Source organism: Castor canadensis, chromosome 11 (assembly GCF_047511655.1).
Source record: "Castor canadensis chromosome 11, mCasCan1.hap1v2, whole genome shotgun sequence".
Lineage (NCBI taxonomy): Eukaryota > Metazoa > Chordata > Mammalia > Rodentia > Castoridae > Castor > Castor canadensis.
The window spans coordinates 131,679,115-131,701,621 of NC_133396.1; the positions used below are offsets into that span (position 1 = coordinate 131,679,115).

The window sequence follows — 22,507 nt, forward strand, 5'->3', positions numbered from 1 at the left end:
AGTTTGGCAAGAAACCATGCCAGACTTAAGGCTGACACGGTGAGGCAAACTCTGTGGTCAGGCTCATAGCACCAACTTCAGGGCCAGAAGGGACTTGCTTAGTTCACATTAGCGACTTCTCTGTCTAGTGCAATGTGCCTTCCCACCACATTCCCCAAAGACAAGGGTGATGGTGGCAAAAAGCCATCTGGCATTCATTTCTCTCCCCTCAGGTAGACTTTCCAGGAAAGAAAAAGCCTCACAAAATGAGAGGGAGGTGGGAGGGAACAGGGGTTGAAGTGGAGGTTTGAAAGAATCCTACCTTTAATATATAAGTGGTAGCACAGCTGGCAAGTCCAAGGCTTCCCCCTGCTCTGAGGATCCAGTCCAAGTAGACCGTTCAGCTTAGTTAGCAGCCCGCTGCCGAAGGGGCCCTAAGAGCTGGAGCTCTCGGGTGGGGAGAAAACTGACTTTTCTAAGAACCAGGGGAACTCTGAGCACAAAAAGCCAGAGTAGTGCGCTCCGGACCTCCACCTCCAGGGTGGGAAAAGCTCCCCTAGGGCCTGCCCTAGTTTAGGTCCTCTCCAGGGACTCGGAAACCCTGGCCTGTGACGGTGGAGACAGCAAATATAATGGAGTTGACTTTTGTTAGAAATCTGGAGCTCACTCACCTTTCCTGGTGTTGCTCCTTAAGTTTGGGGGAGCGGCGAAATGTCCAACTCTGGTGAGGACGCCGAGGGAGGGGCGGCGGAACCAGGCGTCGACGCTAAGCTCTTTACCAACCCCCCACCTCCGCCAGGTGCACCTTTTCAATGTCTCCTGAGCTTCTTCCTCCTTTGCTAACTCTCACTGATCCCTTGGCCTTTCACTTCAGATGGGCAGGGAACCCCCTCTGAAGCCCGAGCCTCGGTTGCTCTGTGACCTTGGACGTCTCCCAGGAGGCCCTCTTTGAAGGACCCCTGTGTCAGAAGGAGCCTGAGCTCGGGTGTCTAAGATCGGTTACTGGGATGGCTCAAGGCTCCCGAGGCCGCAGAATGAGGCCCGAGAAACAAGTGGCGGCGAGAAGGGAAGGCAGTTGGGATGGATGAGTAGGTGGAGAAGGACGGTGCCAGCACTGGCCGGTGTAGGCACCGATCCCGGCAAACACCAACCGCGGGTGGGGAGGCGCATCCCATTATCCGCCAGGGACATCTTTTTAACCAAATGCCACTGTGCTCTTAGTGGAATTCCTCTTAGGAATCCACTGGTGGCAGAGACCAGACCTCAGAAGGCAGGCGGGGAGGCAGCTCTAGATTTGGCCGCCTTGAGCGTTCCGAATTTCTTTTCTGTACTCCCTCTGCCAACTTCTAGCCAAGTCTCTTTCCCTCCACCTCCCCCACGCCTCCTCCTTTCCTACAAGACTGGTCTCCAGGGCTCGCCCTTCCCGCTTCTGACTTTGTCTTCAAGTGTTGATTGACGGTTGCAATTACAAAGGCTGATGGCTCGGGGAGGCTCCCGCAGCCTTGATGAGCCCGAGAAGCGCGGTCCTGGCATATTTTATCCAGCCTCGGCGTTCCGGGACCGTGCCCGCCCCATTCACCCAGCTGGCTGGAGCTGAAGAGGTCTCGCACTCCCTACCCGCAAAGACGCAACCGCCTGCTCTGCTCCCCGCTTCCTCCTTCCTCCTTCCCGCAGGCAGCGCCGCGTAGCCGAGCGAGCGGGGGAGCAGCCTGCCCTTGACCTGACCTGAGACGCGGCGGTCTGCCGGGCGCGCTTAACCCACGCGGTCTGCAACCGGATAAAATGTCAAGATTTCCAGGACAGTGCAAGTTTCCTGAGCATAGCTAACAAGAATAGCAGACACAACTTTTCCGCGCGCCGGAGCGACCCACCCGACCGCCCAAGAAACTTTGCAAAACTTTATCCTTCTATGCAATTTCTAACATTTGCTCCTCCACTCCTACTGTATTTTTTTTTTTTTAAGAAACCAGAAAAATTACCTTTCTTGTCCCACGTATCTACTTTTCAGCCCGGGCAAAAGACCTGGATTTTTTTTTTTTCTCCAAAAAAAAAAAAAAAAAATGTCTTCTCCTCCGGGCCGCAGTAGAAAGAGGGAAAAGAGAAGCAACTTTATCAGCCAGCCAAAGCTCGGGCTGGGCCTAATTTTTCCGCCCCTCCCACTCGAAAAACCCATCAGAAACTGATTTTGCCTTTTTCCCCCTTGAAAATTCAGTTTAGCAAGTCTGGCAGAGTTTTGCTCCCGGGCGCAGGGGGCCTGGCTCTTCGCCCCCGCCCCTAGGCTCCACCCGCTCTCACCCGAAGCGCTTTGTTTTAAAAAAGAAAAGCGTTAAATTTCAATGCAGCCCTAAGAATTCCTGAGAAGCGTCTTAACTGGCCCCAGCTTTGAAAACACAAACTTAAATAAGTGAGAAATCGTGTCTCCTTAAAAAAAAAAAAAAGAATCACTTTTCTGCTGCGTGTGTTGAGTAAATGCTTACTACATCGTCTAGAAGAGGAAAAACTGAAAAACTACCCGAGAAAGGCTGCCCGCTAGGGTAGGCAACACTTGGGGACTGGTTCTCAGCCACCCTCACCATGAGCATCTTCAGTGCGCCACGGCCGGGTGTTTACTGGGAGGAAAATGAAAGGTGAAACAGCTATCTGCTAATCCAGACTCCCCATCTCCTCCCCCCAGCGACCTCCTATCCTAGCCCCGGAGGAAAGAAAGCGGGGGCTGGGGGGGGAGGTGTTGGAACGTGTGGTCTGGATTATTTCAATTTGAGGCTCTCTTTTACTAAAAATTACTTCGCTGAAAACTTTTTTTAAAGTTTCTTTTCTTTGGGGCATGTCGCCCCAATCCAGGGGTCCAAGCGCGGTAGGCCTTCGAAGTGGGTGATCTTCAAAGAGAGATTTGATCCCAAAACGATCGGGTCTGGGAAGTAGCCTCGGGTAGGTGGTCCAGCTTAATCGGTCTCTTCCTCCCTCCAACAGAAATGGAGTCTCACTGTCGCTGAACAATCGCTGTCCACTGCTCAGGACCAATCGGAACACTTTTTTTTTTTTAGACGGGGGTCTCTCAAAGTAATACGGGCGCTGGCCTCGAACTCTCAATCTTCCTGCCTCAGTCTCCCGAGTTCTGGGATTACAGATCTGCCTCACAGCTGAGCGAAGTTCACAAAAACAATCCTGGCGTCCAGGGAAGGGAGGAGGGCGCGCGAAGCCCTTAGTGAAAGTAGTTGAACACGGGCTCTTTCACTCCTGGTACACCCCCGCTTCAACGCGGAGTAGGAGCCCTTCAACTATATCCGGCCATACTGGAAGATTCTTGAGGGAAGAAGTACTTCTTGCACTGTTTCTGAATCCCCCGGCTTCTGCAGTGAGTGCAAAGATGAAACCATCATCGTAGGACCTTCCTGGGGGGAGAGAGAGACCGTACTCGTGGGATTTTTTTTTTTTTTCAGTACTGGAGCTTGAACTCCGCCAGCCCTTTTTATCTTTTTATGTTAGGTATTTTCGAGTTAGGGTCTCGCGAACAAATTGCCCGGGCTGGCTTCGAACCGCGATCCTCCTAATCTCTGCCCCCTGAGTAGCTAGGATTACAGGAGTGAGCCACCGGCGCCCGGGCTCGGGGGATTTCTGATTAAGCTCAAAAAGCGCCCGGTTGGTACCGAGATATCTCGTGCAGCCCCGGCCTTTCTCAGTCCGCAAAGAAAATAAGAGCAGGGGAAGACGGGACTTGAGCTGTGTGGTCATCCTCAAGCATGGGGCACAGACCAGGGAAAGCATCAGGGTCGGGACGGTTTCAGAGATTGAGCACTTCAAAGGCCGTCGGCTTCTGCAACCTGAAGATAGTTTTTTGCGATCCAGGATATTGGACAAATCCAGTCATTTCCCCCAGAGTTTCTTGTCTCGAAATTGGGAAGTTGAGTACTGGACCAAGCGGCAGATCCCAAGCGTTTTTCCTTGCTGTCCTATAGAGATCGCTGGAGGGAAGGGGGCCTGGGGTTGGATGGGCTGGCATAGAGACTGCGGGCGTTCAGAGCCAGAGCCAGGAACCCAGACTTCCTGTGAAAAATGGGAGCGCAGGGTGTGGGACCAGCTTTCCTCACCGCAGTATTGGATCCGTCAAAGGTGCCTAAATGTCTATCTCGCCATCCCCTGCTCCCATGGGACCACAGCGTGCTTGTTTCTTCTGTGTAAACTCAGTCACTCCATTTGAGTGATGTTCTGGTCCTCATAGCCACTTACTTGTGGCTACTGGAGGCTCTGAGTTTCCTTGGTGTCTTGTGAGTTGCCACCTACTTTCCCAAATTAAGCTTCATCCAAACTTCAGAAATTCTTCCCAGGAAACCCTGGGGCAGGCGTCCAGGAGTTTCCTTCCACCCCACCCCAGACATTGGCTCCTTTTTACCCACCCATGCACCATTCCCCATTACATCCTTCTGAATTCTACAGAAACCCAAATCCAGTTTCCAATATGGAGTGCAAAGGGATAGAAAGAGCTATTACAAATGACTTTCTGAAGCCCAAATGTGTTTTGGAAGAAAATCTAACCAGCATTGTCTTAAACCATAATTCCTTTATATTTTCTAGGGTTCAGCTCACTCTCCTAACAATCTGAGTGTCTTAAAGTCAATGACCTTTCAGATTCTAGTTTTTAGGTAGAAAATGGGGTTAACAAATTAAGCTTTATAGCGCTATTAAGTGGTAGAAAAATAGCATGCCCTGCTGTTAAGAAGTATCAGTTCTCCTTTACTTCTTTCTTACTGCCTAACTTCACCCAAATTCATCTTTCTGTAAGGGAACTAAGAAGGAACTCACCACCCAGTCTAGGGACCATTCGTCACAGATCTTTACAGAGAGAAGTACTTGCTTCCTTGATTATCTGGGCCCTTCTGGACAATTTCATTAGCCCCAGATAAAAATTGCTCACCAAATAGCTCATGGGTATCTGTTTTCAAGTTATTTGGAGTCAATAAAAGTTACATATACATATAATAAAAGTTACATATCCTTTCCTATTTATCAATCCAACTAAAAAAGAGGCAACCTTTATCAATTTGTCTGGTCAATTTCTGTTCACCTGGTTTTCCCAGACTCAACCTCTCAAGTTCACAATGCTCATATTCAACTCTGCACCAGAGCATAAAATCTCCCGAAGTCCCCATGTTCCTTAAAGTCAATCAGTTTCTCCAAGAAGTTTACACTCCAATAGATGAAGAAGTAGTTCTGTCTTAGGGTAGGTTGTGCACATGGGGAGTGTAAGTGTCTGGTGCTTCCCTGCCCAGGGAGTCTATTCTGAGCCTTTCCAGTTCAGTTCAAGTTCAAGACTGAATCCAAGATAACCTCAGAGTTATCTAGCATTGTGTCTGGTGAACAGGTCAAGTGAAGGAGAAAAACATGACAAAGTGGCTGTTCTCCTTCCCCATTAATCTCTCTTGGTTTATTTAGGTTGTCTTTTAGTCTTAAAGAAATCCTTCAATTCTGGTTACCACTTGTGGATCCTGGAATCTGGGAAGCACTGTTTTAGAGATGGGCTGGAGCAGGGAAGGAAAGGAAACTCTAGGCGTTAGCTTCCTAGAAGGAACTGGCAGCCTAAACCCCAGCTGCAAGAATCAGTGGACCTGGGTGACTGATATTCTAAACAGCATTGCAAATAAACTTGGCTAGAGGTTAGGGTGACATAACGGGCTATCACACTTCCTACTAAATGACGTCTGCTTTCAGAGATCCTTATGAGCAGAGTTTGCTAGAGGTTATCAGTGAAATAAAATCAGACTTAAGAGTGTTAAGGAGAACAGATAGCAACCTTGTATCAAAGCCCACAGTGTTTGCATTGTGTATTATGCACCTTTAACTTGCAGACCTGACTTCTGGTGAATCGTGTGCAATATTACATTGAATGTGCATAAAATATTTTGTTCATGCACTTAATTTGAAGAACTATGTAAATTTAATGCAAATGAAAGCTTGGCGTTGGGCATATTTGGGGAGTCAATAAAAACTTGGGACAGAACATGTTTTGACTCTTTTGTAGGTATAGATAAGCATAAAAAGTCTAAGTTGATATTGCATATTATTCAGCACAGTAACTCCTTTTGGGAGAAAGTAAAAATCCTAGGCCAAAAGCCAAGGATCTGGCTAGTGTCCTTGAGCTAGTAACCTTGAAGGACTGATCGGGTTATAACCAGAGTCTGGATAATAGTGCAGGTGGGCCAAAGAAACAACGTTGTCTTAATTCTGTGTCTTTCCAGGAGCACAGACGTCTTTGCAAAGCTTTCATGTAAACGTTAGTGCATAGTAAAGGATGTCCGGTTAAGACCCACGGATACAGCCTTTTAAATAAAGGAGCCACCTTTCCTAGAACAACACAACCGAAATAAATGTGGAGTTGCAAACACGAAGTGGTGTCTACACACGCTGAGCTCAGCTTGCCATCTCAAAGCTATCCAGCGATCTCAGACACTACCGCTGCTCCGGGGCGTTCTTCCCAATGGGCCAAAAAGACTCATTCAGAGGGCAGCTCTCCAGGAATGGGGTCAACCAGTTCAATCCAGCAGTCTGACACTGCCCCTCTTCCTCTCCCTGGGCCCTTTGGACGGCTGTGGGCGGCCAAGGATTTCGGGAGTGACCCTGAACACTGCTTGGAGATGACTCTGTAAACAGATGGCGTCTCGGTGCCAGCACCCCATGCTTGGAGATGACTCTGTAAACAGATGGCGTTTCGGTGCCAGCACCCCATGACTGCGTGTAGGAAAAAGTCGAGAGAGTGCCGGGGCCGGGTGGTCGCGATTAACACCCAGAGATTTCTTTCTTTTTCTTTTTTTTTTTCTGGAGAATTGTCTGCAATTTGGTCATTCCGGAATCTGGCTCCTGAAAGTGCCTGGATAGATTTGGGGGTCAGCCGAGCTTCCAAAGCACTGTTCGAGGTTAGACCCCAGCAGTTCCTCTGCGGTTAGATCCACAGTCCCCAGGTTCCCGCCCCCCAGAGATGGGGCCTATCCCAGACCTGAGGGTGTCCTCTTTTTACTGTCACATGGACCGGCCTCTGTCCCAGCATAGCCCTGGCGCTGGGATGCGGCAGGTGAGGCCGTTGAAAAACAGTTCCCCCACGGTAGCCAAGAGCCCTGCAAAGCCGTCTCCCCTCGCCACCTTCCTTCTTTGATTTACCCCTAAGGTCTGGGGGACTCCGCAGGGGATCCGCGTGTGTGGTCCAGCGACCTGGCTCAGCTGTCTTTGGCAGCCGCCAGCAGGAAATGAGCGCGGCCAAAGCCTGGATCTCCCCGCGCGGGAGCGCGTTTCCTCCCGTGCGCGCCCCACTCGTGCGCGCCCCCCGCCGCGCGCGCCCCCGAGTCGAGCGCGCTGTCGCCGCGGGCCCCAAACTCTGAGCTGCAGCCCCGGGGAGCTCGGTGCCTCCTGCCCCGATCCTCGCCTGCGCACGGCCCCTGTCCAGATTCGAATCGTTCGTGCATCTTTCCAAGCGCTTTTCTTGGGTCCGTATTATTATTATTTTTGCTATCTGCAGAGCTCTGCTCGCCTTTCCCGTGTTTTCCTTTTTTCGTGAGTGCAGGACGGTTTTTTTTTTTTTTTTTTGGTAAGCATTTCCTCCATTGATACACCTTAGGGTGTAGTTGGCCCATAAAAAAAGCAATCACGGCCTTCGGAGTAGTCAGCTGGCACCCTGGGGGAAGGAGGAAAAGCCCAAGCCTTGACTTTCCTTCTAGTTCCCAACCGAGCTGGAACTGGAGCTCGTGCAGGGCCCCTGGGAATTCCGAGGACAATTCCAGTCCCAAAGCCCGAGAAAGCACTAGGAGGGAGACCAGGCAGGCGGGCACAGCCTAAGGGAGTCCTTAGGCTGGAGGAAAGGAGGTAGGGCCCATTTAGAATCCCAGGCCCTGGAAATTAATTCCCTGCGGCCCCTGTAGGATTACTGGAATGTAGCCTTGTGATAAATGACTCTTCACTTTTTTGGTCTTTTTTTTTTTTTTAAATGAAAAAGAGCTTTATGGAGTGAGGGTGTAGCTCAGTGAAAGGGCGTTTGCTAGCATGTGCCAGGTCCTGGGTTCCACCCCCAGCACTGGGGGTAACAAAATAAATAAGTAAATAAACAGCTTCATGTACTTATATATGTATAAAAGACATGCTCATTGTTTTGAAAAAACTGAAAGTAACATGTAGCTCCTGAACCTTTGATGATAGGCTGACTTTTTCTTGCACGACTTTCCTTTGCCAGGAAAATAAATTCGAGAAGTTCCTATAGTGTCTGAAGTGAGTGAGGCATCCTGCTGCTTGAAAGCTGTGTGCCTCTTAAGGTCATTTGATCAGTGGTTACTCCATGTTACTGACTTATTTCAAATTATTCCAGTTTTAGCTTATTATGGCTGAATAATAAAAACTATCAGAAAATGTTAAGGCTGAAATTGAAAGATTAGGAGTTGTATTTTCTGGCTGTTTTAGGCTAATAGAATGACACCCCCAAACACTGGATACAATGAATAACAGTCATGCATTGGAATATGAAATATCCGCTTACTTTTTCTTTTAAACTGTAAGAAAGTCAAATGTGTGATATACGCATGGGCTTATTATGTGCTTTTAATAAACACAATAGGAAAAACAGTTGAAATACAAAATCCACTGAGGAGACTCAATTACACGTATCACTGTAGTGGTAGAATAATAGCTAGATGATAAATAGAGCGACTTCCTACTTACCAATAGGTGTAAGTCCGTGCTTTAGAGACTCTTGTAAATCTCCAGTGTCCAAATTAGAAGACATTCTTAGTAAAATTATAGGCAGTCCTTTGATTTAAGGCAAAAATCATTGAACACAAGAAAAAGTGCAGCTTGTCATTTTTTGTGACCTTGGAAAGGACACCTCAGACTACCGTAACCCTTATTCCCTTAGTGAAAGTTAAGAAAAAGAAAAAAAAATCCAGAATTCTGAAAGTTACCAGCAAGTCTTTCCCTGGACTCTGTACTTTTTCCAGCATTAGTGACCTGCTGTAAACCATGTATCCAGTTTCATGTTGGTTTCTAATCAGAAGAATGGAAACTTTCGATAGGCTTTGAGGAATCACATGACTCCAAGCAGGTTGATAAGAGGACCCTGTTATAAAGTGACAGCAAAAGAGATAAGAACTCTCTGCAGATAATGACCAAGAAATGATTAACTCAGAAAAGGAGAGGTGCTGTGCAGCACAGAGAGTGGAGAGTTGTAAAACGAAGGGGTCAGGAGCTCATGCTTAGTGGATAAAACTCCAACCCAGCTTAAATCCACTAGCTAAACCCAGACTTGTGACATACCCTCTTGATGTCATCACTTTTGTGCCTAGAGGAGGACAGACCGAGCTCTCCTGACCTCTGCAAATATGAGTTAGATGATAACATTGTCAGATATTAATTCTCTAAGTGATATCTGCGAATATGATTGACACTTTGGGACACTACAGGTAGCATTTCCAATCTTATGGCCATTTATTTCTTCATGATTTGGTCAATTGACTTCTTAGCATGTCTGTTCATTAGATGAGAAATTAACCTTAGCTTGTTTGGACAGTGGTCATTTGGTTAAAAGGGTGAGCTGTGTCTTTGCCCCAACAAAGTAAAACTTATACTTTGAGATTAAAACAATGAATATATAATTCACTTTCCATAATTTAAAAATGATTACTCTTTGCTTGAATCTCAGAAGAAAATCTGGGTGTCTGGGTTACTCTTCACTAGGAAGAGCTATGATTACTCAAAGGCAATGGAGCAAGTTTAGACTCCTTGAAAATCCTGTTGTCCTTCAAAGCAATAAAATCAGGGTTCTTAGAGCAAGGAGTGTCTTCTCCCACATAGTGGAACAGTTTGTTGTTTTTCTTGTTTGTTTGGATTTTGCTAATGGAGCAACCTATTTTCTCTGTATGACTTGAGAGTATTTGGAAGAAAGAAGAATGTTTGTTATCTTTTCAAATCCATTCAAAGTTATATATTTTTTAGGATTAGATTTGATTAGGTATAGTAGAAAAACCAGACTTATGGTCTAAACATAAATTAAATTTTTCTTTTAAAAGAGAAGTTCAAATCACACCCGTAGTCCTCACTACTCAGGAGGCAGAGACCAGGAGGATCACAGTTTGAAGCCAGCCTGGGCAAATAGTTCAAGAGACCCTATCTCCAAAAAAAAAAAAAGAAAAAAGAAATCACAAAAAAATGGCTGGTGGAGTGGCTCAAGTGGTGCTAGAGAACCTGCCTAGCAAGTGTGAGGCCCTAAGTTCAAATCCCAATACTGCCCAAAAGAAAAAAAAAGTAGCCAGAGTTTGTCAGTCTTCATACCACACCACATCCCATCTCCCTCCATACCCCTGTGTTGCTCTAGCACTGAGCTGCATCCCTAGTCCTGTCAGTCATACTTAAAATATGCAAATACTGTTTCTGGAGGACTGAGGGTGGGGCTCCAGTGTTAGAGTTCTTGGAGAAGGAAGGGAGGGAGTAAGAGAGGGAGGGAGGGGAGAAAGACTGACTCTTCTGGACTGAGAGTTTGGTTTGAGCATCATAGTGCCCACCTAGCAAGCTGGAAAGCTCTGAGTTCAAATCCCAGTATCAGCAACAGGGCAAAACCAAACCAAACCAAACAAACAAAAAACCTAGCTTAGCTCCCAGCTAAGGCAACTGCAAGGTGTTTTTCTTACTCAGCCATTATACTTTACTTTGGTAGTAAATGACACTTGAAGAACTTTGAAGAGCCCTGGCAATATTACTGGGGAGACTTAATTCTTATGTTTCAGCTTCATTTCAGTTTCATTTTAGTTTATGGAGTGGTGGTGTTCTTAAACAGCATGGAAGGCTTTGCAGCCCACATCGAATGCTAATTAGGCACTAGCTGATGCTGCCACCGAAGGAAACAGCATTTAGAATTCTTTATAAAACAAAATGGTCTATCAATTTGGTCTGCTTCTAAAACAAGCTTTCATATTTATATTTTTGTGAAATTGGGGGAGGAAATCAGATTGGATTAAAATGCATCTACCTTCTTTGTGATTCCTTCCTCCTTGGGTGCGGGAAAGGAGGCTGGGTGAGATGAGATTTCTTCTGTGGATGGGATCTTAACCCAATTTCATCAGAGACCTTGCACTCTGAAGGGGATGGGAGCACAGGGGGAAACTGGGAACTGTGGTTTTAGTTGCAGTTACAGTTTCTTACCTCCTTGCAATAAATGTCAAGGGTTTTTGTTTGGTGGCACTAAGGTTTGAATTTAGCTTGCAAGGCAGGTGCTGTACTGCTTGAACCACTGTGATGGGATTTTTCGAGATAGGGTCTCCTGAACTATTTGCCTGGGGCTGGCTTCAAATTGTGATCCTCCTGATCTCTACCTCCTGATTTCTTCCATGAGCCACTGATGCCTGGCTCAAGGTTATTTTTAAATGCACTGATTCCTCAATAAACAGTTTTGTTCTTTTTTTTTTTTCTTTTGGTGGTGCTGGGATTTGAACTCAGGGCTTTGCACTAGGCAGGGTTTTGCACTAGGCTGCTTGAGCCACACCTCTAGCCCTTTATGCTCTGGCTATTTTGAGATAAGTTCTTTTTTTTGCCCCAGGCCAGCCTGGCCCTATCCTCCCATTTTATGCTTCCCACTAAACTGGGATGATAAAGGTGCACCACCATGCCCAGGTTTTTTTCTGTTGAGATGGGATCTTGAAATCTCTTCAGCCCAGGCTGGCCTGGAACTGTAATCCTCCCAATCTCAGCCTCCCAAATAGCTGGGATGACAGGTATTAGCCCCTGGCCCCTGGCTATTTTTTTCTCTTAATGAACACATTGCAATCCAATTAGCTCAGTTGCTTAAATCAAAATGTTAATGAAGCTGAAGTCATGCTTTAATTCCTGTGGAGGAAAAAGTTTAACAAAGGGGAGAAGCTTACAGTATTTGTAAGATCATGGGGACAGCTGTCAGTCTGGACAGGACTCACAGAGCTGTGCATTAATGTGGAAGCCACCAGCATGTGGTACTCATCATGTAGTAAATGAAGAGGGAAGGGATGTTTTCTGAAATTTTGATTGGATGAGGGTACGGGGTACATTGGAATATAAAGTTACGCCCACTGCCTCTTTCAAGGTTAAAATTTAAAACGTGTTTATTCGTTCCGTTTTCTGAAGAGAACCAGTACAGTAACTAAAGCACATATATTCACATTTTCAATATGTTCATGTTGACACCTCTCCTAAACGAAGCAGGTGAGCTGTGTGTGCACAGATAACTCTCAACTCAATGGATGAACACTTACTGTAATAAAATTGTGGCCAGCTACTCAGGAGACAGAGAATAGGAGGATCGTGGTTCCAAGCCAACCCTGCGGCAAAAAGTTCATAAGACCCTATCTTGAAAATATCCATCACCAAAAAGGGCTGGTAGAGTGGCTCAAGGTGTAGGCCCTGAGTTCAAGCCCCAGTACTCAAAAAAAAAAAAAAATTGCACATCCTATAATGGGTTGAGCAGTACTTGTCCAAAGGTTTGCATTACAGAATTTATGATCCCTTTTTGCTTTGTTTTTAGCTCTGATTACTACCATCTTTTCATTTCCCCTCTTGCCCCATTTCATTTCAACTGAGATGTTGAAATACAGCATCTGAATGATAAGGTGCTGTGTGGAGGCAGAGCAGGGAGAGGGGAAGGGAGGACAGAGAAAAAAGGCCTTGGACCCCTCTGCTCTGCGCTACCTCTTGGCTGGCCTGCTGGCTCTGGGTCCTGCCTGTCATTGACTCACTGCTGTCAAGTTTGGGTGACTTGGAGTCTGGTTGGCCCCTGAAAGGCAGGGCGGTGACGTGTGGTCCACATGGGTGTTGGCAGTGTCCCCTCTGAGATGTCCATATAGCCTTATGGGGTGAGATTTTGTTGAGAAGACCTGCTCAAGGAAGTCAAATGAAACGTGCTGGTTCACAGTGATGGGTGGTGATGGGTAATCCTGGCTGTCCCGAGAGCCAGTTAAGCTTTCCTCTGAGTTCTATGTCCTGTATATACACAACCAGTGCAACCCACTCTGTTTGCGTCAACACCAAAATTTATTTACTTGGATTGATTTTCCTTTTCAATCTATGGTGGATTTCAAAATGTAATTTCTATTGAAGCTAATTATTTCTTCTTTAATTTGAGATGGAAATCCAGAATGGACATATTTGATATGTAACCGCTTCGGAATGTATATGTCTTCTAATAGACACACCCCAACTTTGGATCTACCTGTTATTCAGGCCCTATAATAGTTGTCAGTCAGATCCCCTCAGCCCTGGCTATGGCCACAGTGGTTTTCCTGAGAAGCTTGTGACTGGCTGGGTACATGTGGAAAAGGATGAGAACCTGTGGTCTGATCACTGCAGCAGGGCGGTTAAGGGCCTGGGGTGTGGGTCAGAAGTTTCCTGACTCCCCTGCTCTGCCTCCCTCTTGGGGGCTTTCTTAAGCTCGAATTAGTGATAGAAGTGAAAGTGACAAAAATGATGGACTCTAACAGGTTTTGTGGTGAGAAATAAATTATATGTGTGTGTGACCTGCTCTGTGTTATACCATAAAGAGAAAGTGCTCAATAAGCATTTTTTTATTTTTTATTTTTCTGGCGTTACTGGGGTGTGAACTCAGGGCTGTGTGCTTGCGAGGCAGGCACTCTACCACTTGAGCCACTCTGCCAGTCATCAATACATGTTTAGATGTCATCCAAAAGGAACATTTTTGCCAGGTGTGGTGGTTCAGGCCTGTTCCCCCACACCAAAAAAAAAAAAAGAAAAGAAAAATCTTCTGTGTGACCAGTTCTATTTTTTTTTTTGGCAGTACTGGAGTTTGAACTCAGGGTTTCACACTTGCTAGGCAGGCACTCTTATCACCTGAGCCACTCCACCAGCCCTTTTTTTGTGATGGAATTTTTTGAGATAGGGTCTCATGAACTATTTGCCAAGGCTGGTTTCGAACCTGGATCCTCCTGATCTCTGCCTCCTGAGTAGCTAGGATTACAGGTGTAAACCACCGGCACTTGGCTACCAGTTCTATCTATATAGTCATGGAGCCTACACAGTCGCTATAGAAGACCGCCTAGAAGTCATATAATTTAAGAGCATCATAAAGTGGTTTGCTCTTTTTCCCTTCTCTTTTGAATATGTTGATAAATCTCGTAACAGCAGAGACAACGAATTTCATGCTGCGCTTTCTGCCTCTGATTAAACATAATTATTTTTGATGTACAGAGAAGGTTGAGGGCTGGGTGGCATTACCAGCTTGCCTGATAACTCCTACCAGAACCTTTAAAACTCCAATTTGCTACTTGTCACTCTTTTGCTTACTCTCCTACAAAACTTGCTGGCGTGCTGAGGGAACATTGCATTAATGAGTTACTTTGGTCTTTTGAAGCTTATCTATCAGGTAATTTAGCAGAAATAGGAACTCAGTGCTTGGTGAGAAAACGAACATATTTTTCTGAAAGAGAGACCAGAGTAAGGTTCACATGTGGTTCAAATAACAGGTGCTCAGAACACAGCCTCCACCATAGGTAACAGGCAACTTACCTCCCAGCTACACAGGGCAAAGCTCAAAACAAACCACATCCTCCATTTTTAGTAATTCTTCTTCTCAATCCAGGGGCAGTCTAGCCATTTCTTTTCAGCTAACGTGAACACTTTTCTGGTACAGCATTTTGGTTGAATGCCTTCCCCGCCATCGAACTCATCAGCTACCCCTCATGGAACACTTACGGTGACTCATATTTAGAAGAATACATGTTTATGATGATAAAAGTATTTGCTAATTGATTTCGGAAAGGATTTGTAAATGATTGACAGGTGACTAATGACTTCAAGACATCTTTGCCAAAATCCAAAAGGTATCCAACCGTGTCATCTGGACCCATGTTGCACGATGATGTTACAGATGGGTTAATGAGTGACAGGCACTGTGAACTTCCTGAACGCGTGCTTCTAAGTCAGTGCAACATACCTGCAAGCAACTGACATTCTTGTAAACTTGGCTTTATGATGGACACCTTAAAGAACATGCCAGAAGGTCCCTTTAAGTCTGCTCATTATCTGAGGTTTGTTAATGAAGAAGGATCCTAAATTAGTCAGCATTCAAATTGACTGATTGCTCCAGCTACTGAGGGGTGTCACAGAAGGGTCACAAATGCAGGACCAGCCAGCAACTGCGAAGTCATTGCCTCAGCATGCATTTTTGCATGTGCCTCTCTCATAAAGGCATTTGTCCCTGGGTTTATGTTATATAGGACCTTGGCCAGCATTGGCACCTTTTAAAATCAGTTTCTCTGATAATTCTCTTCCCTGTTAAATTACAGAAGATCATGGGATGGTGGATTTGGGAGAAGAATGACTAAGTAAAGATTTCTTCTGATTTTAAAACAAAGAAATGTGTGAGAAATATGGCACCTGGACTGAAAGATAAGTGACTTTTACACAATACTGTTATGGCCAGGTAAATATTACTCACTTTTTATAGCACTAATAATTAAACAGAGCCTTAGTCAATATTTTTGGTAATTGAAATATTTAAGACTTTAGCATCCTATAGGCTTGGATTGAGTTCTGCATATTTATCACACCGGGTGATCTATATCTGATGGCTTATACTTTGTATCTTTATTTAGAGTAAATGAAATAAACTCTGTGCCATTTTGTTCCCATTTAAGGCATTTTAAAACATTTAAGCAAACAGCCAAAGCATCTAAACTGTTTTTACAAGAGGAAACTGTTGATGTTCCTAGGAATGACATTGTTATCATTAAAATACAGGGTCACAGAATAAGATCTCAGCCACTCTTAATTCTGGATATCATATCTTACCTAACATCATTTGGCATACCGCATGAATAAAAACATCAGTCAAATACTAGGTGTGCGTCTGGACTGAAATAATGCATAGGGCTTCCTCTGACAAGGGGCTGCATAACTCAGTTTTGATTTGTCTTTCAGTTCTTTTAATAGATATTTTTTGCCTTCTTGGTCCTTTGTGAAATAAGAAAATGCTAAATAAAAATGATAAAGTAGAATTCTAAATATTTGTTCTTTAAACAGAGTCTTAATACATCAGTCTCTGAGTTGTCAAAATGTCAATTTACTGACTATAATAGAATAAAGGCATGAATTGATATATGTTATATTTTCTAATATATTTGAGAAAGAATGAAACTCAAAAAAGGATTGAGCTGGAGTTACTGCTCAGGGGTACTTGCCTAGCATATGCAAGGGCCACTCCCCGCAGTGGAAAGAGAAAGAAGGAAGAAAGCTGCAAGGTGGCTCAAGTGGTACAGTGCCTGCTTAGCAAGCATGAGGCCCTGAGTTCAAATCGTAGTACCACAAAAAAAAAAGAAAAAAGAATGAATTAATTAATTGGAAAACTGAGGATTCTTAGAAATGCTGTTTTATACCATATGAAATTGAAAAAACAAAGAGAGTTTCAAAGTCTGCAGTGGTGGCACATGACTGTAATCTTAGCATTGGGGTTGGGAGGCTGAGGCAGGAGGATCAGGAGTTCAAGGCCAACCTGGGCTACAGAGTGAGTTTGAGGATAGCCTGGAATATATAGCAAGATTGTATTAAAAAAACATTTCAATGGCTAGGTGCCAGTGGCTCATGCCTGTAATCCTCCTCCAGGAGGCAGAGATCAGGAGGATCACAGACAAATAATTTGAGAGACCCTATCTCAAAAAAACCCATTAGAAAAAAAAAAAAAGGGCTGGTGGAATGGCTCAAGCTGTAGGCCCTGAGTTCAAACCCTAGTATCGCAAAGACAAAACATAACAAAAAAGATTTGCAGAGGTAGGTTCACTTTCTACCTGTTAGTTTTGTTTCCATAAATCTGACAAGTTACGCCCACAAGCGTTATCTGCGTAGAGACTGAACGCTCAGCATTTTAGAATTGGCAATCCTTTTGCAATTTGGCAGGTAATAACCTATCCAATTTTCCCCTAATTACTTAATTGAGAGAAGTTGAGATTATGGGTGAATAAATAATTTAGACTTGTGAGATTCTAGTTACCATTCTTTCTCTTTCACTGTTTTCCATTGTCTCCAAGCTCCATCGTGTTGGCTGGGGGTGTAGCTTAGTGTTCAGCATGTGTTCAGCTGGTTCAAGACTCTGGGTTCCATCCTCAGCACCAACCAACCAAACAGACAAACAGAAAGCTTAATTGGGCTATCTTTAAAGTTCATACCGTTTTACATTTAGTATGTTTTTTTTTCTCTTGTCACCAACTTTGTATCTCCTCAGGACAGCACAGCAGTACTGAGTGACTATGGCATCCCATGGAGAACTTCAATCTTTTTTTTTTTTTTAATTCATTTATTCACAGGTGCGTACATTGTTTGGGTCGTTTCTCCCCACTGCCCCACCCCCTCTTCCTCCCACCCCCTTGCTTTCAGGCACAACCTGCTCTGCCCTTATCTCTAATTTTGTTGAAGAGAAGACATAAGCATAATAAAAAAGACAAAGCGTTTTGCTAGTTGAGTTAAGGACAGCTATACAGAGAGATTCTTAGCATTGCTTCCATGCACAAATGTGTTACAACCCAGTTGATTCATCTCTCACTGACCTTCACCCTAGTGAGAACTTCAATTTTAGGTCACAGCGTTAACAGCTTTTGGTTTCACAGCCCCACAAAGCCTCTTTGAAATGACTTGTACCAATATACTTGGTAGCTTTTCTCATGTGTACATACATATCCAGTTGTCCTATCAGCCCTCCATGACAAAAACATTAGAGACGATCACACCATAACCAAGAAAGAGTACACAACTACATACAATTACATACAAATGTCGCAATGTTACCCAGTATTGGCTGTTACAAAATCACATTAGCAATGAAGCAGCCATCAGTAAAGTCCTGTGGCTTGCATGGCTATTTCCATTGGGCAAGTGTCCCCAGATTGACTGCTAACAAAGCAGCATGTAGAAAACCTAGTGGGAATATTTTTATGGTCATGATCATTAGTATGATCGTAAAGCCTTTTTCCACTTGCCAATACTAGGATATATTTGCTTTAGAGCAGCTCTGACCTAGAGACATGATCTTTTTCCTAATTTTTCAATCTCTCTTTACATTCATAAACTCATACATCATTTCTACATTTATTTGGCATACATTATATGTCAGACACTCCATTAAGTGCTTTACATACATTCTTTTAATCGTTAAAGTAACTATTTTATTTACTTCTGCCTTACATAGCTAACAATTAATGGTTGGAGGTTTTAAGTACTTGACCATGCTACACAGAGAGTGTATGATAAAGTTAGATTCAAATCCACGTCTGACTTCAAAGCTGTTACAAGGTCTGCCTTGAAAAATTATTTTGTAGCCATGCAGGGTGGTTCATGCCTATAATCCCAGCCCTCGGGAGGCTGAGGCAGGAGGATCACTCCTATGTTTGAGGTCAGCCTGGGCTACATAGCCTGTCTCAAAACCCCCCCAAAAACATTTATTAATTAATTAAATGAGATGCATGCTGTCTGGCACCCTTAAACTCAGGGTCTCGTTAGGCAGGTGCTCTATCACTGGAGCCGCTCTGCCAGCCCTAATTTCTCTCTCTGTCTCTGTCTCTGTCTCTCTCTCTCTCTCTCCCTTCTTTTTGGCATCAGTGGAGTTTGAACTCATGGCCTTGTGCTTGCAAGGCATATGTTCTGCCACTTGAGCTTTACCTTCAGCAACTGCTTAAAATTCTTAATGGTTCTCCGTATTCTTTAGGGTTCTTTCATACTATTCAACTGAATAGGCAGGATCCTATGGGATCTGACCTTTTTACCCTATCTTCTTCCACACCTCACCCTCATTCTGTGCCTGAGCTACAGAGAACGACTCGCTCTGAAGTATCATGGTGTGATTGCCTGTGTCTTTCTTCATCTGCTCATTCGTTCATCTTCCCGTTTCTGCGTTTCTCTACAATGTGCTGGAGTCCACAGCTGGGGTTGAAGATACAGAGTCAACCTCATGAAGTTCAATGCAGTGGGAGGAAATAATAAAAGAGAAATGACCATGAGGAACAGGATTAAATTGTTGGGGAAATAGTTAAAGTGAACAGAGGAAAAACAGTGCCACTGGCCAGGGTCTCTGGGGCACAGTCTGGGGTGGACCACTTGGGGGGAAAACAGAATGAGGAGATGCCATGCCTGGCTGCCAGAGTGCAAATTCAGATTACTCAACATAGCAATTAATAGCTGACTTTAAATTTTCATTTGTTTATTGAGGTATTGGGGATTGAACTCAGGGACTTGTGATTGCTAGGCAAACTCAATAGCTAACTTTTGTTGTTGTTTGTTGTTTTGAGCCAGGATCTTGCTAGGTAGCCTAAGCTATGCTGGAATTCACCATGTAGCCCTGGCTGGCCTCAAACTCATGATCCTCCTGCCTCAGCCTCCTGTGTGCTGGGATTACAGCTGTGCCCTACCAGGCTAAGCTCAATAGATAAATTCTGAGTGCCTGCTAAGGTTCTGATATAGGTCGTGTCATTTAATCATTAGGATCACCCTATATTAAGTAAATAATAGTAGTCCTCTCCAGGGAACTCACCCCTCAGGATCTGTTTTTAAGGATGAGAAAACTGAAGGTTTGTGAAGTTAATTTTTTTTGCTCAGGGTCACTGGCTGATAAGGAGTAGGGCTGTGATTCATGAATCTGTCTAGTTCTAGAGTCTCAGAACTCATCACGGCTCTCCTGCAAGTCTTTGTGGAGCTTGGACTGGACCTGGCTTCTGTGTTTGTCAAGTAAGGTCAAGTGTGTCCTGTCAGGCACTGTGGTAAATTACATAGCTGGCCTGGCTCTTAGTATTTTCTTCGTCAATAGTTTGGTGGACAGCTATTGACATTCTCCTAGAGCTACCAGTGATCTGCAAAGAGAGGAGTCCTGCAGGAGGAAACCAAATGAAGAAGGTCACCATGTCTTTAAAGATATGGCAGAAAGAGCCTGGTTTCCGTGTCCCCAGCTAAAGTTGTGCAGAGGTCATGTCCCTGTTCCTTCTAGTCCTGAGGCTTAGATCATCTACAGAGTCTCATCTGTTGTCTGTAATCTGCCATCTCATTGCCTGAGTCTTTAGCAAACAGGAAATTGAGGACATTGACAGGACACAGGGGACGAGAGCTGGGCTTTTCCTATAATGCAGCACACTGGCGGTTAGAGAGGTGTGGGGGCAGGGTACACCAGCAGGGTAAATGACAAAATCAAAACCTCCTTTACCTTTGAACAAGAGAAAGGGACCCAGATACCTTCGGTGGTTGAGAGGCTAAAACACTGGACAATATATTTTTAAAAATCTTGCCGCGACCTGGTGGCTCACGCCTGTAATCCTAGCTACTCAGAGGCAGAGATCAGGAGGATCATGGTTTGAAGCCAACCCATGCAAATAGTCTTTGAGACCCTATCTCAAAAAATACCCAAAATAAAAACAGGGCTGACAGAGTGGCTCAAGTGGTAGAGCACCTGCCTAGATGCCCTGAGTTCAAGCTCCAGTATGCCCCAAAAAAAAAAAAAAAAAACTCAAATGTGAGTTTCAAGTAAACCGTAGTTGAAAGTCACAGGAAGGACAAAGAAAACATGAGAACTGGAGGTGTGAAGTCCTGAGTTCACATTCTAGTCTTGCCAAAAAAGAAGAGGAAAGGTGTGAGAGATGGGGTGTAGTTCTGGCAAAGTATGTGCTAAGCATGTACTAGGTCCTGGGTTCAATTCCCAGTGCCCCCTTTCCCCAAAAAACCCATAAAGACAAGCCTCTTGAAGCTGGGTGTGGTGATATACATCTGTAATCTCAGTTACTCTAGAGGTGAAGGTAGGAGGATTGTGGTTTGAGGTCAGCCAAGCAAAGGTAGTGAGACCCTGTGTGAAAACCAAGCTAAAAGGAAAAGGGCTGGAGGCGTGGCTCAGTGGTAGAGGGGTTGCTATTGTGAGTTCAATTCCCATATGGGTGAGGGGGAACAGAGGGACAGGAGCTTTGACCGAGGATGGTCACCGCTCTCAATTATAGTTCTAGGAAAGTGGCCCAGGGGCAGTCATCAATTTTTTGTAGGGGAATCACAGCCAAGTGACAGAACTATTAATTCTTGCTGACCGGGATTCTGTATGACTTAGCGCTGATATGATGGGATTTTTAATTCTTGTAAAGAAGCTGTCCAAACTACAGGGAGGTTTGAGCACTGCTCTCTCTTTATTTAGTTCTTCAGAAGTGGAAACACTTCTATGCTCAGTCTCAGCAGGGAGTCGCCATGGCCAGTTGGGCTTCTCTGCAGCTGATGGTTGTGCCAGATTCGGTGGAGCTGATGGTTTGAACAACTAACACTCTTCATGATGGCAGCTAAGTTTAGCTTCATACCCTGTGCTGAGGGACGGATTCCACATTTCACTCCTCCTTCTCCTCTTTTGGAGATAGGGTCTCCTGATGTATTTCCTTGAACTTGAAATCCTCCTGCCTCAGCCTTTAACTGCTGGGATTACAGGAACACAGCACATTCCTGGCCTAGATTTAACTTCCAATTTTGTTATTTGTGATCTTGAGGCATTTAACAACAACAACAACAACAACAACAATAAATCGAAATGTTTTTGTCTGGGCCATCTTTGGTTTAAAGACCACCATTTGTATTCATTCGGCACTAATTTTTTCTTTCTTTTTTTTTTTTTGGTGGGACTGGGGTTTGAAATTTTTTTTTTTTTTTATAAGACAGAGTCTCAGAGTGTAGCCCAGGCTTATTTGGAACTTTCTACATAACCCAGAATGGCCTCAAACTCTCAATCCTCCAGCCTCTGCCTCCCAAGTACTGGGATTACAGGCATGCACTATCACACCTGGCGGCATTAAATATCTTTCACAAAAAGTTTGGGGGAATATTGAAAGTCGGGATAGGCCACAGATTGAAAATCTGAAAACCACAGATTGAAGCCTGTCTTGGAGGCTCAGTGAGCATGCCTCTTTCTCCAGCATGTCTCCAGGGTCTTTTCCTCTTGAAGATTCTGCCTTCTCTTGATTTAGCATAAGTCCAGATTGAATGGGCTTCGACAATGAGGAAGATATACTGTGTCACATTGTCACATGTAATGAGGGGAGCAGAAGGGAGCACTCCAAGGCTAGATGACCTCATGGGGACCCTGCTTCTTTTTGGCCTGCCACTGTCAACATGGTGCTTTGTCCTCTGATAGCTCTCATTGCATGGTGACTGCAGCTGTTCTTGGAATCAAAAAAAAGGCTTCAGTATTTAAATATCCCACTTTCCTATCTTTTTGTTATTTCTTAGCAATACTGGGATTTGAACTTAGGGCCTCATGCTTGCTAGGCAGGCACTCTACCATTTGAGCCACTCCACCAGCCCTGCTTCTCAATCCTTTGATCAGAAAAGAAACTCCCAACAACTCCTAGACAGTTCCTCTTTACGGCACTGAGGATTACTGGCCACGTGTTCACCCCTAAACTGGGTGCTGAGGAAGGCAGCAAAATGGCTGTGATGAGTTAGAATATTCGGGGTTTATCCCTGAGCTGCCCTCACAATAGGATCACCTTTCTTGAGAGGAAAAACTGGAGTATTGTTGGCAGGAAAG

General features: G+C 44.7%; 1 protein-coding gene and 1 long non-coding RNA gene across 5 annotated transcripts in view; one reads left to right on the plus strand and one right to left on the minus strand.

The window, feature by feature from the left end:
* Positions 1-9,014, minus strand: part of Nr5a2 (nuclear receptor subfamily 5 group A member 2) — a 130,953-nt gene extending 121,939 nt beyond the window's left edge. Inside the window, exon 1 of one of the 4 annotated variants that reach the window (XM_020186838.2) lies at positions 8,674-9,014. In XM_020186838.2, the coding sequence (XP_020042427.1) occupies positions 8,674-8,737 (64 nt within the window). In that variant the 5' untranslated portion in view covers positions 8,738-9,014. Of the gene's footprint in view, positions 1-650; positions 1,805-1,958; positions 1,997-8,673 lie in introns of those variants that run through there. The other 3 variants (XM_020186837.2, XM_074048691.1, XM_074048692.1) reach the window with 3 other exon arrangements.
* Positions 1-22,507, plus strand: part of LOC141413981 (uncharacterized) — a 28,934-nt gene that overhangs the window by 99 nt on the left and 6,328 nt on the right. The window contains exons 2-3 of the long non-coding RNA XR_012439063.1: positions 15,270-15,406; positions 17,201-17,282. This is a non-coding gene — a long non-coding RNA (uncharacterized lncRNA). The remainder of the gene's footprint in view (positions 1-15,269; positions 15,407-17,200; positions 17,283-22,507) is intronic.